Source organism: Esox lucius, chromosome 7 (assembly GCF_011004845.1).
Source record: "Esox lucius isolate fEsoLuc1 chromosome 7, fEsoLuc1.pri, whole genome shotgun sequence".
Lineage (NCBI taxonomy): Eukaryota > Metazoa > Chordata > Actinopteri > Esociformes > Esocidae > Esox > Esox lucius.
Genome location: NC_047575.1, coordinates 13,449,989 through 13,463,798, shown reverse-complemented (window position 1 = coordinate 13,463,798; position 13,810 = coordinate 13,449,989). Strand labels below are relative to the sequence as shown.

Sequence of the window (13,810 nt, the reverse complement as noted above, 5' to 3'; positions counted from 1 at the left end):
ACTAAGAAAAAAATGGTGGGAATGTTGTTCCTTGTCTGCAGTACTGTCAATATTCTAGATTTACAACCACTTGAGCATAACATTTCATTTCAAAAAGGATTTCGGCCAAAATAATAATAAACTCCGGGATGCATATTGGGTTTCAACTGTAACCTGTTTTAGTTTTGTTCTAGAGGCCAAACCAGCAAATGTTCTAGAAGGTGATGCGCGCCCTATGTCCGTTACTCGGTGACGTCACCTCAAACCATCCACAGCCAGGTGAAAACGGGAGAAACACATGACCAAGACCTCGGAGGGAGGAGTGTGGGATTGTCCGGAGAAGTAGATTATTTTTGACGGGTGGGATGAACATCTATTTACGGATACATATCGTGCTATGCAATTGCACTTAACAGACCACATCTACATCATCAGAATGTATAGGCTCAAGCCTTAACTGCCTACAGAGAATAAAGCGTTTGCGACTAATTTGCTCACATATTCTTACGCGCTTGATGGTCCCCGTTGGCGCCGAAGGAGGAACTCTGTGGAACTGCTGTAGAGATTTAGGCTAGTCGAAAATAACACATTTATCAATAAAACCACGGAGACACGAGAAACAACATTCGAAACATAATTAAGACATAGGCCTATTTTCACTGTCCAACGGCCGCGTGACAGTAGCCGCAGTCAGGATTCAAGCAGTTGGAGAAATGATAGGTGCTTTAATAACCGGGCTGGAGGGATGCTTCATGTTCGAAGCTGTTTGCGGTGAGAGGATCGTATCGAGACATGGGGCTTGAGGTGTCATGCGGGGCGGTACCGGCTCTGGACCCCCTGATTTTGGGAGTCTCGGACACATCCCGATGCTCACGGTCGATTCATAGCTATTGAGGAACGGAAGAATGCCTGCGGTGACCGTGACCGGAGAAGTGCCCTTACTGAACGGGGGCGGAAGAGAAGAGGTAAAGCGTTGGCTAGATTAAATTGTTTGGGGGTGTGTGTGTCTGTTGTGTGTGTCTGTGTGGTCTGCATGTGCGTGCCTAATTATGTGTTCAATGCTAGCCTACTGCATATAGCTTAGTCCTGCAACAAGGCATTTATATTTAAGAAATATAGTATGACGGATACGGGGCAAAGTGGAGTGCCTGGATATACCCATGGGCCATGTATTACAAACCCTTATGTTCCATTGCTATTAGAAACTAGTTAACGAAGTACAACAATAATAAAACATTTTGTCATACCCATTGCAATGGGAGACAGTTTTTAATAGTAATGAGACGTTTCAGAGTGTGTGTTTTATTTCAAATATACTGCACAAAGCTGGATTCAGGACTTCGGCTGTGTTGTGCTAAAGAAAAGCTGGTGGTTCAAATCCTGAATGCTCATTGGCTGATACTGTGGTATATTAGGCGGTACACCGCGGGTAGGACATCACGTTTTGCTGTTCCAATTGGAAAGGGACCTGGTGTATAATAGCCATGAGGCACGTGCCTAAGAACAGCATGTATCTGTGGTATATTACCATATATCTCACCCTCTCATGGCATATTCCATAAATATACCACAGATTTTAGCCAATCAGCATTCAGGGGCTAAAACGTACCTCTGGACCTCAAAGACAGTGCCACTCCAATTTTGAATTACAACAGGGAATTATTGCCAGCTGGGACTCCAGGTGGGTGCAATTAACGATGAGGTAAAACAGATATCCAGCAGGCTCTGGTCCTTGTAGGTTACGAGTTGAATTCACCTGATTCATAATTTATTAAAAATTCGGGATCACTTTATTAATAGACTGCTTTCTGGGCATGCCTTGAAAACCCTGGAAACAACTGTGCTTTCAGGCGATGTTAGCCATCTCATAGGCCTGAAGGCATGGCACGGTCCAGCCAACAGCCTGTCCAACATAAATTAATACTTTTCTTCAAGCAGCGGAGCTGACTTAGATATCAATTCACTAACCGACATGTTGGAAACAAACAGCAGCTAGGCATCCTGAGTTGTATCAGAGTCCCACTCCGAGCAGGCGACAAGAGACCAGGCACAGTCTTATTTTGAGTGTGTGCATTCTACAAGGTTACTTGAAGAGTCACCTCTCACTAATGGAGGCACGCAACTGCATTGCAGTCGAACTGGAGGTGAATGATGTACCCCCCCACCCCCTTCTCTGTTTGCATTGTCCGGGATTTTTATGTGACATACAGTCACCGACATGATAATAACTTGAATTAGTAAACTCGTTGGATTCATTAGGTTCTCTGGGTATTACTGATTATAAAAAACTGTTCAGCCCCAAGCCACAGTACAGTCTAAGATGACAGACTACGTTCTTTCTGAGTATGGTAGTAGCCCGAGTCCTCAGAGTTGCTGAGCTATAACCTCAGATCTTATGTTACTGAATGATCGATGGAGATGGCAAGTGGAGAGCACTATTGACTTGGGACAATGTTTTTCTTAGACTGACACAACCAGTCCTGTGGTTGACTGGGCATGTTTATATAAGCAACATGTCTCCTGCCATAATGCCCTATTTTCTCCTGGCATATATCTGCACATCTGATCAGCACACCTCTCTGCGTGCATACAGGATTTTTACACGTTACGTTTATTCCCGAACGGGGTCTGTGCTCCTTTGAAAGGCATGTGGTTTGAGCGAGATGTGCCAGCCCAAAATGTTATGCAGGCCAATACTCTTTTCTCCGACACTGCTTTGTCCTTCAACTCATAGTGAAGCTAAGACAGGAGAAGACAGACACAAGCAACCATGTGGCGAGGGAGCAATATGTTATCATGACAGTTTGTAACTGGTAAAAGTTAAACACTGGTCAGACCACATTGAGTTGTGTCTTTCAGTCTTTTTGTTTTTACAGCTATCTTGCATCAGTTTATTTACATATACTAGAATAATACTGTAATGTATAATATTAAAATATACACACACATTATGTTTCTTCCTCTAATGTGTGGGTCATTCCTAATAAACCTTTCTCCAACAGGATTTTTATACATCAAGGAAACTCTTCTGCTCACTCCACAGGTATTAGTTTTACGTAACAAGGAGCCAAGCAGCCAAAACGACCTGTGTGGTGTAGTGTAGTAAGTGTTAACACCGGTAGTCGTTTCATAGTGCTAATGTCAGTATGGTCTGGAAGGTAAGGCCATAGTGGTAGGGTTATAGTACAGTGGAAACAACATGATGCTTTTAGCCCTAACCATTATCAACCATTGCATTTAGTAAACTAGGACCATCCCTCGCTCACCCCCTCCCCCGCTCACCCCCCCATCCTCGCTCTTTTATCTCTTCCTCTCTAATTGCCTTTAAGTGAGGGATGAGTGCAGAGCTGGCACATTAATATAGACACACACATATGTAATTAGTGATCAGTTGGGATACTTCACTCTAGGTTCATGATGAAGTTAAATCGTTTCTCATTTTGATTCAGCTTGCCCCCATGTCCTTGTCAAACAGGCACAATAAAACCCCTGCGCCTTTGCCAAGGAACACACCTCCCACAGCTTACGTTTGGACAGCAGCCTGCCTTTAGCAAAACAACAGATTTCCATCCAGAGCTCCATAATGGCTGCTGAGGCCAATTTCACTATAAAAAAAAAAACCTGTTCTTTGATCTAAGCTTTAATCACTCTGTATTTCTTTCATTGCCTTTTGGTTATTTCTGATGCGCTTTGTGTGGCCAAGAGTGACACTGTGGATGTTTGCCTTATTCCCACTTTGCTTTTATGTCCATATGCATCCTACCATGAGGGGCGGGAATGGCAAAAGTACCACTAACCTCCACTGACAACAGGACTACTGACCTTCCCCTGACAACAGGACTACTGACCTTCCCCTGACAACAGGACTACTAACCCCCACTGACAACAGGACTACTAACCCCCACTGACAACAGGACTACTAACCCCCACTGACAACAGGACTACTAACCCCTACCGACAACAGGACTACTAACCTCCACTGACAACAGGACTACTAACCTCCACTGACAACAGGACTGCTAACCTCCACTGACAACAGAACTACTAACCCCCACTGACAACAGAACTACTAACCCCCACTGACAACAGGACTACAGAACTCCAGTGACAACAGGACTACTAACCTCCACTGACAACAGGACTACTAACCTCCTCTAGCAACAGTGAGCAGAATGCAGTCTCTCTCTTTTACTCTCTCAGTGAGGTCTAAAAGCATCGGTCTATTCCAATGGCCACTAAAACTGAGTGTTTAAAAGGGGCTGCATGGTTTGGGTTTCACTCTGCTAGGAAATGTGTCCATGCCTCCAGAGACTGGAGGAGTCCATCTCTAGAAGAGCAGGGGAGACAGAGAGGAGACAACATTGATGTTCGTTAATGTTGTTGACATGGGAGCCATTGTGATTGATGCCCAATCATCTGTATTCTTATGGAATACACTTAATATATGTTCTGTTTTTTCTGTTTTTGTTTCTTACAGAAAAATCCAGTTTTAACACCCTTTCCTGTCCTTGTCATTCTGCCGCTCCTATTGTATGTCCTTCAATCATTGTCCTGTCTCTTTAACCCCATAATGTCTGATGTGTTGTCATCAATAAAACCCCATCCCCACTACCCCTGCAATCATTTTTCCATCTCACATAATGCCAATTACCCAACTTTTAAACTGACCTCATCGCCCAAACATGGCTGTTTTACTCATTTATAAAATCTTAACCTCCCATCCCCCCCACCATCCGCTTTACCTTGTCTCTTATCCCTCCCCCTTTGTAGCAGCGTCCCTGTAAACAGTCTCTTCCTGGGTCCCTATGCCGGGAGTCCCACTGGAAATGCCTGCTCCTCACGCTGCTGATGTTTGGCTGTTTTGCCACCCTGGGCTGGTGTTCCTTCTACCGTGTCACGGTCATGGCTGCCGATGAACACGGCCTCTACTATGGGGGTCGGGCCCGGCTCTACCACGACAGCCCCTGCTCCAACGGCTACGTCTACATCCCGGTGGCCTTCCTGGTCATGCTGTACATGGTCTACCTGGTGGAGTGCTGGCACTGCTTCTCCAAGACGTCCTCACTGGCCCGGGTTCGGATCAGCAAGGTGTACGACCGGGTCCAGAGACTACAGCAGGCCATGCCGTGCATCTGGTGGAAGGCCATCAGCTATCACTACGTGAGACGGACACGCCAGGTCACTCGTTACCGCAACGGCGACGCTTACACCACCACCCAGGTGTACCACGAGCGGGTCAACACACACGCGGCCAGCTCCGAGTTTGACTACAGCCGGCACGGCGTCAAGGACGTGTCCAAGGAGCTGCTCGGCCTTCTGGAGCACCCGGCGGTGCGCCTTCGTTTCACCAAGTGTTTCAGCTTCGCCAGTGCCCGTGCCGAGGCCGCCTACCTGACCCAGCGCGCGCGCTTCTTCGCGGAGAACGAGGGGCTGGATGACTACATGGAGGCACGGGAGGGCATGCACCTGAAAAATGTGGACTTCCGCGAGCACATGCTAGCCTTTCCGGACCCCGCGTGGCCGCCTTGGTTTTCTCGTCGGCGGATGTTCTGGTTGATCTCGGCCCTGATGTTGTCCTGGCCTCTACGCGTGGTGTCCGAGTACCGCACGGCTTATGTTCACTACCATGTGGAGAAGCTGTTTGGCGAGAACGAGGAGGTCAATGACAACGACAGTGCCGAGATGGGCAACTACCGGCCGGGCCAGGAGAACAGGCAGCGTGGCGGCCCCAGGTTACGTGTCATATCCCGGGTCAACACGGTGGACATCACCGAACTGGAGTGGCACATTCGGTGTAACCAGCAGATGGTGCCCAGTTACTCTGAGGCCTTACTGATGGACCTGAACACCAACAACCATGCCTCTTCACCCTCCGCCTTTCCGGGGGCGGTGCCCGTCCCTATGAGGCGGAACTCCAGTTACGTCCTGCAGAGCTGCCCTCGCTGCCGCCGGTCCACCAGCAGCTCCTCGCTCCCCTCGCGAGTCAGGGGGAACGTGGCGATGGGGGCGGGCTCTTTGACCTACGGGACGGTGGGGAGGATGGGAGGAGGAAGGCTCGCCCTCAGCCGCAGCGGATTCTCTCTTGGCCGTCTGCACACGGTGCGCCAGGCTTGCCTGTTCCACTCCCGAAGCCTCGGCGCTGGGATGGGGAGTAGAGCGGACGAGGGCGGTGGGTTTCTCGGCCTGGGCTTTCGCCGGGCTAATGAAGAGAGCCGAGGGGTCCTTGAGGCGGAGGGATACGATGAGGACGACAGCAGTCCGCAGCCGGAGGACGACGGAGAGCTGGAACTGGAGAGGGTGAGGGCTGAGATGATGCAGGGAACGGCCTGTGTAACAGAGAGACCCCCAGCCTATCATGAGGCTCTCCAACTGCCTGTGTTGATCGTCCACGGTGAGGAGAGCTGCCACGCAGGGGAGGACCTTGACTTAGGATAGCATCTGTCAGGGACTAGGCAGACATGCAGTAGAGACAGACAATCTGCTGTGGATGATGGACAAAAGGAGGACTGGAAAAGAGGGTTTGAGGGAAAACTTGACCTGCCAGAAAATACTATTTACTGTCTGTCCTAAATGTGTAGGGAAACACAACTATTGTGTCACACTAGATTAAAATGACTATGTTGTCGCGCTTCCTAAACAGACTGTCATACTGTACGTGTCCCATTGTCCACAATGAACAGCAATCGCTTTGTATGTTTGTTCACGAATGTACGGAAGCATCCAGGAGCTTCTGAGTTAGCACCTCTGGAGTAGTTCATTTTCCACCGTGCTGTCAGATGCATTCAAGGGGCGCTACATTGAACACCCCTGATAGATGTTGAACAGCAGTCTCATGCCAATAAAATAAAAAACTCTTACCATTCCACAAACAGAGTATAGTAATAATATTTTATATTACTTTTAGATGTTAAACGGTACAATTATTTAACCAAGATACTGTAGTGATCAGGCTTATGTCACCTAATCGCCTTTCTCTTGAGACCATGCAAGTCACAATGTTGACCATGTTATGGCATCAGATATGTTTTTAGGAGTTGTGTGTACATATGTGAATGTTCGAGCAAAGATGCAACAGTAGCTAAAGCCTATAACTACTTTATGAGAAATTTATTTTCTGAGAATTCAGAACAGTATACATGAGTACAAAGACCTTGAACAGGCATGTCATTGTTTCTCTGTCTTTTGACTCCCTGGCAGCTGAAATCATGCATTTGCCCCCAACTACATCTGGATTGTGGAGAAAGACACATTTTTAACCAAACCCAGGTGAGTGGGAACAAGAGAAGGATGATGAAATACAGACTCACAGAAGTTGTGTATTGAGCGCTTGTCCCATTCAACGCTTGTAAGATTTCCCTTTTATTTCCCTTCTTAGCAATTTGGCTTTCACCACAAATCTAAAAGGGTTCTCCCATTGATCTGATGCAGTAGAGTACATACTCACGCTAATGCCCCTACTACCCAAACCACCACCCCTCCCTCAGCGGATGCCATTAGGAGCAACATAGATCCACACATACCAATTTCCCAGACAATTAGGGATTCATAAAACAATATGTCTATCAATAAATGTTTCATCTGCCATCTATTCAGATTATCAAACAACATACAGTACCTTTTGAAAGTATTCAGACCCAATAACTTCTTCCAACTTTAGATGTGTAAAAGACTACATTTATAATTGATTCAAAAACAATTTGCCATCAATCTGTACACAACTTCTCATAATAACGAATCGGAAACATGTTTTTCGCAATATAAAAAGAAAATATGTTGTGTTCATAAGTATTCAGACTCTTCATTCAGTAGTTTTTTAAAAGCTCCTTTGGCGGTGATCACAGTGTAAACTGTTCTTGGGTATGCCTCCACAATCTTTACACACCTCGATTTGGGCAGTTTCTCCCATTCTTCCTTGTAGATCCTCACGTTCGATTTCAGTCAGACAAGATAGCCGTTTCCTTCATTCACAGTGGGTCACATCCCTGACCCAGACCTGCAATTTTTTCATAACCTTCGACCGATTTTGACACAAATCCATCTAAGAGGTCTATGGACAGTTCCTCGGACTTCATGTCTTGTTTTCTGCTCAGACATGCACTATGAAGCGTGGGACCTTATATAGACAGGTGTGTTCCTTGGTTAATCATGTTGTTCAATCAGTTACTGATTCCAATAACATTTTAGAGACATCACAAGGTTGATCACAGTTGACCAGATGCAATCATGTTTTGGAGGCAATGGGTCAGATTACTTATGTACATGACGTATTTCAGTTTTTAATTTTCAATAAATGGCCACAGACTTCTAAAACAGTTTTTTTGCTTAGTCATTATGGTGTACTGTGTGTAGATTGATGGCAAAGATATTGATTTTTATCAATGATAAATAAAGTTTATTTATAATGCAACAAAATGTGGGAAAAGTGAACCGGTCTAAATATTTTGCACTGTATAGACAGCACATAATTGACAATTAAAAGCAAATTGTTACTCGACACATTTACAGATTGGCCCATCCCGAAAAACACTGACGCAGATAAAACAGCATGCTAAAACACACTTGCTAGTAGGTGCAAGAAATCATTAAGCAGAAATAAGCGCCTATATCACATTAACAGCAAAGGATTCAGTGTCTGCCCAACATTTAATTTGTGTGTGTGTGGGGTGACTCAATCCCATCAACTATCAAAAACCACGTCTTGAAAAGACTCCAGTACACTATGTATTCATTCTGCTGTATCTAATGTATTACCAATAAAAATTGTTGATGACCATGATGATGATTATGATGTCGGTCCTACAGCACTAATAATAATAAGTATATGTTGCATATATCTACATGTTCTGATAATGCTCTATATTGACTGAGAATCACTGTGCACCTCCATATTTCATACTACCGTTATATGGGAAATAATAGAATTGCTCCCCCTACCGACAAGTATTTTGTACTATCGGTATTTGGGAAATATAATGGAATTACTACCCCTAGTGATGAGTACAGGAACTGTTTGAAATTGCATCAGGCCTGTTGGTCATGTTGTTGTTGTAACTGGTGTCATTGTAATCAGATTCATAAAATATATTTTTAAAGAATAAAGATTGTTGGTTTTGGTTGTCAGTACATTCATGTCTGCATGCAAACTACGTGACCTATCTCATTTAATCCTTCCTACTCTGGGCTGGTGCTGAAGTAGGGCATTGCACACATGAGATTTAATATGATGGTCTTTATCTCAACTGCACAGGACTCCACCAGTAATTGTTAAAAAGAGGTAAAAAAAAACCACATTCAAGAGGCAAGAAGAAACTGCTGCAGCACCTGTTCCATTTGCAGATGAGGTCTTCACAGCGTGGCAATTGACATTTACAAGAATTGTTTATACACATGCAGGAAATGCGTACAAATCCGATGAAACATTTTGAAAATGCTATTATGCATTAATGTAAGCACTTTAGTAACCTCAACGTCAATATCATTTCCACCTTTGCATTTGATAATAAAAAATTAAAAAACATCTGTAAGTGTTACTCCCTGCAGCGTGACATTTAAATTTAATGTTTTATTGTCGCATGCAATGTGTTGTCCACAAATGACTTGTTGGCTTCACAACAGGTCATTTGGGGTTGAGAATGTGTTGGATTATGTATTGCCTGTAAGGGCAGAGTTACACTCCAGCTGCTTTTACAATTCACATTTCCTCTGCCAACATGATCATGTCCATTTTTATTGACATTTAGAGAAGGGAAGTCAAAAGCGATAGCCATTGGTTTTAAAAGGCCTTCTCAGAAAACAGACAATGGGTGTGTGTTTAGTGGTTCCCCAATGACGTGGATAAATCCCTCCCAGTATGCTGACTCCCCTGCCCACCATCATTCCTACAGCTCAACCTGACAGTACCTAAGCCCAGCCTATACAGAGGCTCAGGAGGAGGGGACTTAACATGGAGTGTATGCTGGAGGAGACCTCAGGACCCTGTGCCAGGAGTGTTCTGCTCCCTTAGCGACTGTCAACTGAGGCAGAGTGGCCATGGCCTGCAGATAGAAGTAGCACAGACAGAACGTATGGAACCAATCCTGGACAGCCAATCTACCAATGAAACAAAACGTAGACGAGCCTGAAAACTCTGTAAGCAACTACAAACAATGGAGAGAAAGACAAGGGGTAAAGAGGAGGTCGGAGAGGATTCCTGGTGAGAAGAGAAACAGAAAGGCCCAGTAACCACTGAAAGAGAAGCGAGACTTAGTAATGTTAATGTCATTTATAAAGGGTATTTTGTTTTTGCAGGTTTTTATTAAATTGCTAACCATAAAATCTCAATAGATGTTACATCAGTCGTAAATCATACATAAATCGTATTTAACAGGAAGGGGTTGACATTAAACTGATCCAAATAAAAATATGGTTACTTCCACTATAGCAGAATGTAAACACGTTAGGGTGCCCCACTGATTGCCTGGAGGTTATAATGTATTTCATGTCAGCATGTTTCTTTATTAAAAGGAAGCTTAGATATTAGTTGAAAATACCCAATTCAGCTAAATGAAGTAGTACCTGTATGATAGGCTGTCACGCTGTAGTTCAACCTAATTACATGACAAACACTTGAATACATTCTGTTTTCTACATCTTGATGCTCAGGCAATACCAGGTTGTTACACTTGGATCAGGGTCCTGGATGGAAGGACACACTGGATGTGTTTACCACGTATGGCGCTGTATGAATCGATGGTTGTGTGATACGACGACTGTGCCGTCTGGCCCCAGAATACTATCACATATGATGTGGTGATCTGGTAACTACCTATCTAGGTGTTCTAGATCTGGCATGCAGCGACGTCAGGCTAGATGAGGTCAGTGTGGTCAGACAGGACGGTGGAAAAAGGGTTGTGTTTCAGACACGCTCCATTCTGAGCCTGATCCAAACGCTTGGCGTTTCTGTACGAACACCACCACCACGATCAGCACCCAGAAGAAGACATTAACCCACACAGACTTCTGGGAGAGAGAAAAGATAAAATATTGAAAATTAAATTAGTATCAGAGGTTAAAATAAATGTAATAGCAATGACAATATGTGTGCAAAATGATCTTTAAAGCCCATAGTGCCCCTGTCTACTTCAAATAAATACACAGACAATAATAAAAAGGAAAATTATAATAAGTTGTATATGACTACTTTAAGCAAAGATTTATGAAAATGGAAGCTGCTTGTGGTATAATAGGGAAAAATCTGTTTGATGTGGGCGTTAATGTTTTGGTGAGCACAGTATCAGGACAGACCTCTGCGCTATACAAGCCTGTGTAGAGCTGACTCCCATCATAGGGGCTGATCCAGGTTGCATTCTCTGCATCTTCACAACTGAAATACAGGAATTTCAAATGACAAGAACAGCTTGTAAAATGGCCCATACACACCGAGAGAGGAGCACAGAGCCCAGAGATGAAGACAGACATCTTACCGGTTTATGGAGGGCACATTGTGGAGGGCAGACAGACAGAGGTGGTCTCTGCCCATCCTTAGGATACACCCTGACACTGTCAGGAAAAACAGTATCTTCAAGCAAATGCCCAGAGTTACATTCAGCCACAGTCTTTCCCTGAAGACAGGAAACAGAAATACAGAACAAAATGTTTATCAACAACAAATTGGTTTTTGCTTTAAAGCCACCCTATTGGGTATAGAGATCATGATTATCAACACAGTTGCCGGGCAACAGTCTCTGACCTCTTGACCTCCTCTTCCACAAAGCTAGTGTAGATCCAGTAGAGAGTGAGGGAGAAGCAGTAAACGGCCACGGACACAGAGATGGCTGACACAAAGTAGCAAAGCGAAGGGTGGCTGGGGCTGTCCAGGACCAGGCCAGATGTGTTGTATTCAATAGTCCCATAGAGCATGCACTGCCCTGTGAAATGGCCCTGCATGGCACATAGACAGGACACAGTATGAAACTGAAATGGTTCAATACACTTTATCAAACCTACACAAATGGTAATGAACAGGAAGACTTGAACTTGGTCAGCTGCTGTGAGACACACACACGCTCTCTAATTAACCCTTAGTAGCAGCTGCACAGAGCCTGTCTGTTACAGCCTGAATAAGGATGGCATGGGAGGGGAACCCATATGGAATTCCAGTATTTCCTTCATGTACACAGATGTACAGCTGTATTCCTTTAGGACATAAGAGTGTTATCGTACGGTTTCACTGGACTAAGTGACACAGCGGAGGGAACCCTGAATGTAGAACTACATTCCTTCAAATCTATGTATTTCTGTAAAAACAGGCATTGCCATCAGTTTTAAAATGGTGGCCTGCATCCATTTTAATGCTTTTTTGTCCTGCCACCCATGGGAGTCAAAGTCGCATCCCTGGCATAGAAAGCTGTATGCTCTGCCAACAGAGCCACACAGAACCCCTATTGCTATGATAATGGTGCACAGAGGAAGTCAACCGAAACATTCTATAGCCTGTCAGCCTAGGGGAACCTAATTAATCAGACAATCCCAGAGATCACGTTCTCACCTGATATATTTATTTTTCTCATTATGTGCCTCTAGGCTAGACAACCGCAGTTTTGTCACAAAGTCTATGAGAAAAGCAGGAAGTGACAAGGTAATACGGGTGACATTGTGATCGTATTGTATTTAACTGTAGTTTAATTTCACCCATTTTTGACAGGGTGGTAAAAACATGGTTCTTTTCAAGGCAGCCCACCAATAGCCTAGTGTCGGTTTGAGAGAGACAGTGTGGCATTAGACTGTGTGTGGAAAATGTCTACAGTGTTTCCCGTTGATACATTTTAAGATAACTTAGTGTTCTCTGATTGGTTCCAGGTGTTCTCAAGTTTAGCATGTATCACCTGCATCTGAACTGAAGGGTAGAAGATGAATGCATCCTTACCTGGGTGATTGTCAGGGAGGCAGCAGACATTATTCCACAGATGAAACAGCCTGCGTAAAGTACGAGCTCCAAAACGAGCAGCCACGGCAACGCCATCACGAACACCTCTGCAAACCCATCCTATGATACCCATTGAGGCCACCCTAGCAATCGTTCAACCTTGTTCTAAGAGCGTTCCAAATGAGGCACGCTTGACTAGGACTTCCAACTCTCTTTTTTTTTACAACAATGTACCCATTCACACGGTTTTGTTCATTATAAACCCCAACTGGAATACATGACCTAGCAATCCATTGTATTTAGTATAATTGTTTGATTGTAAGATTGGATGGAATACTTCATGACTATCTTACAATTGTGTTGTCTAACTAGAATTTAGTCCCGAGGACTGCTAGGATGGCGAATCTTTTCCCATGCACACTCACTTTCTCTGTCTTCCTCACAGACACAACCACACACAAACACACTCAGAGGCACTGAAATGGAGAGATTAAATTAGGCCTAGACCTAATACATGCTGTAAATGGCCACATAAAGGCGCTGTGTTACCAAACACAACGAGCCATCCGTTTTCTTGAAGCCATCTGTACTGTGTTACGCTCCCAATAACCAATCAAGAAGAATTGTTGCTTGGACATAACAAGCGTAAGGAAATTAATTTGGACAACCAAAAAAACCTAGGGGTTCCAGTAGACACTCATTGGCTTTTAAAAGCTGTCAGCCATCATATAATATTCAACAAGGTTTGCCGAATAGCCCTGCAACTGTTGTCAATATTTCTTAATGATCAACCACTAGCATTAAAGTAAGACTGTGTGCCCATTTGTAGTGGACATCACGGTTAAGTCACTGAAGTTTGGTGGTGGCAGAAAACTGCAGTGTAAGATCCTCGGACAAAAAAAATGTCTTGTTCTGCCGTTGGATGTC

The 13,810-nt window shown here is 44.4% G+C and overlaps 2 protein-coding genes across 2 annotated transcripts; one reads left to right on the top strand and one right to left on the bottom strand.

The window, feature by feature from the left end:
- Positions 1-820: 820 nt before the first annotated feature.
- On the top strand, positions 821-9,447 carry LOC105028084 (transmembrane protein 151B; the record flags this gene model as incomplete). Its single annotated transcript, XM_034292964.1, has 3 exons — positions 821-944; positions 4,457-4,509; positions 4,750-9,447. Coding segments are annotated over 3 exons (1,842 nt in total), but the record flags the coding sequence as incomplete, so codon positions are not given.
- Positions 9,448-9,622: 175 nt separating this feature from the next.
- On the bottom strand, positions 9,623-13,483 carry tmem179bb (transmembrane protein 179Bb). Its single transcript, XM_010900532.3, has 5 exons — positions 12,884-13,483; positions 11,708-11,898; positions 11,442-11,579; positions 11,263-11,341; positions 9,623-10,977 (listed from the first exon to the last, which is right to left on the bottom strand). The coding sequence occupies exons 1-5, from the start codon at positions 12,977-12,979 to the stop codon at positions 10,843-10,845; spliced, it is 639 nt and encodes a 212-aa protein (XP_010898834.1). The 5' UTR covers positions 12,980-13,483; the 3' UTR covers positions 9,623-10,842.
- Between the last annotated feature and the right edge of the window lie 327 nt (positions 13,484-13,810).

Bases quoted from the DNA above. Each gene is read 5' to 3' on its own strand.
- tmem179bb (XM_010900532.3), bottom strand. From the start codon at position 12,979: ATGGCGTTGCCGTGGCTGCTCGTTTTGGAGCTCGTACTTTACGCAGGC. The intron at 11,580-11,707 runs GTCAGAGACTGT...TCCTGTCTTCAG, and splicing joins GTGGAAGAGGAGGTCAAGAG to GGAAAGACTGTGGCTGAATG. The intron at 10,978-11,262 runs GTCTGTCCTGAT...TCTCTCTCCCAG, and splicing joins CAGGCTTGTATAGCGCAGAG to AAGTCTGTGTGGGTTAATGT.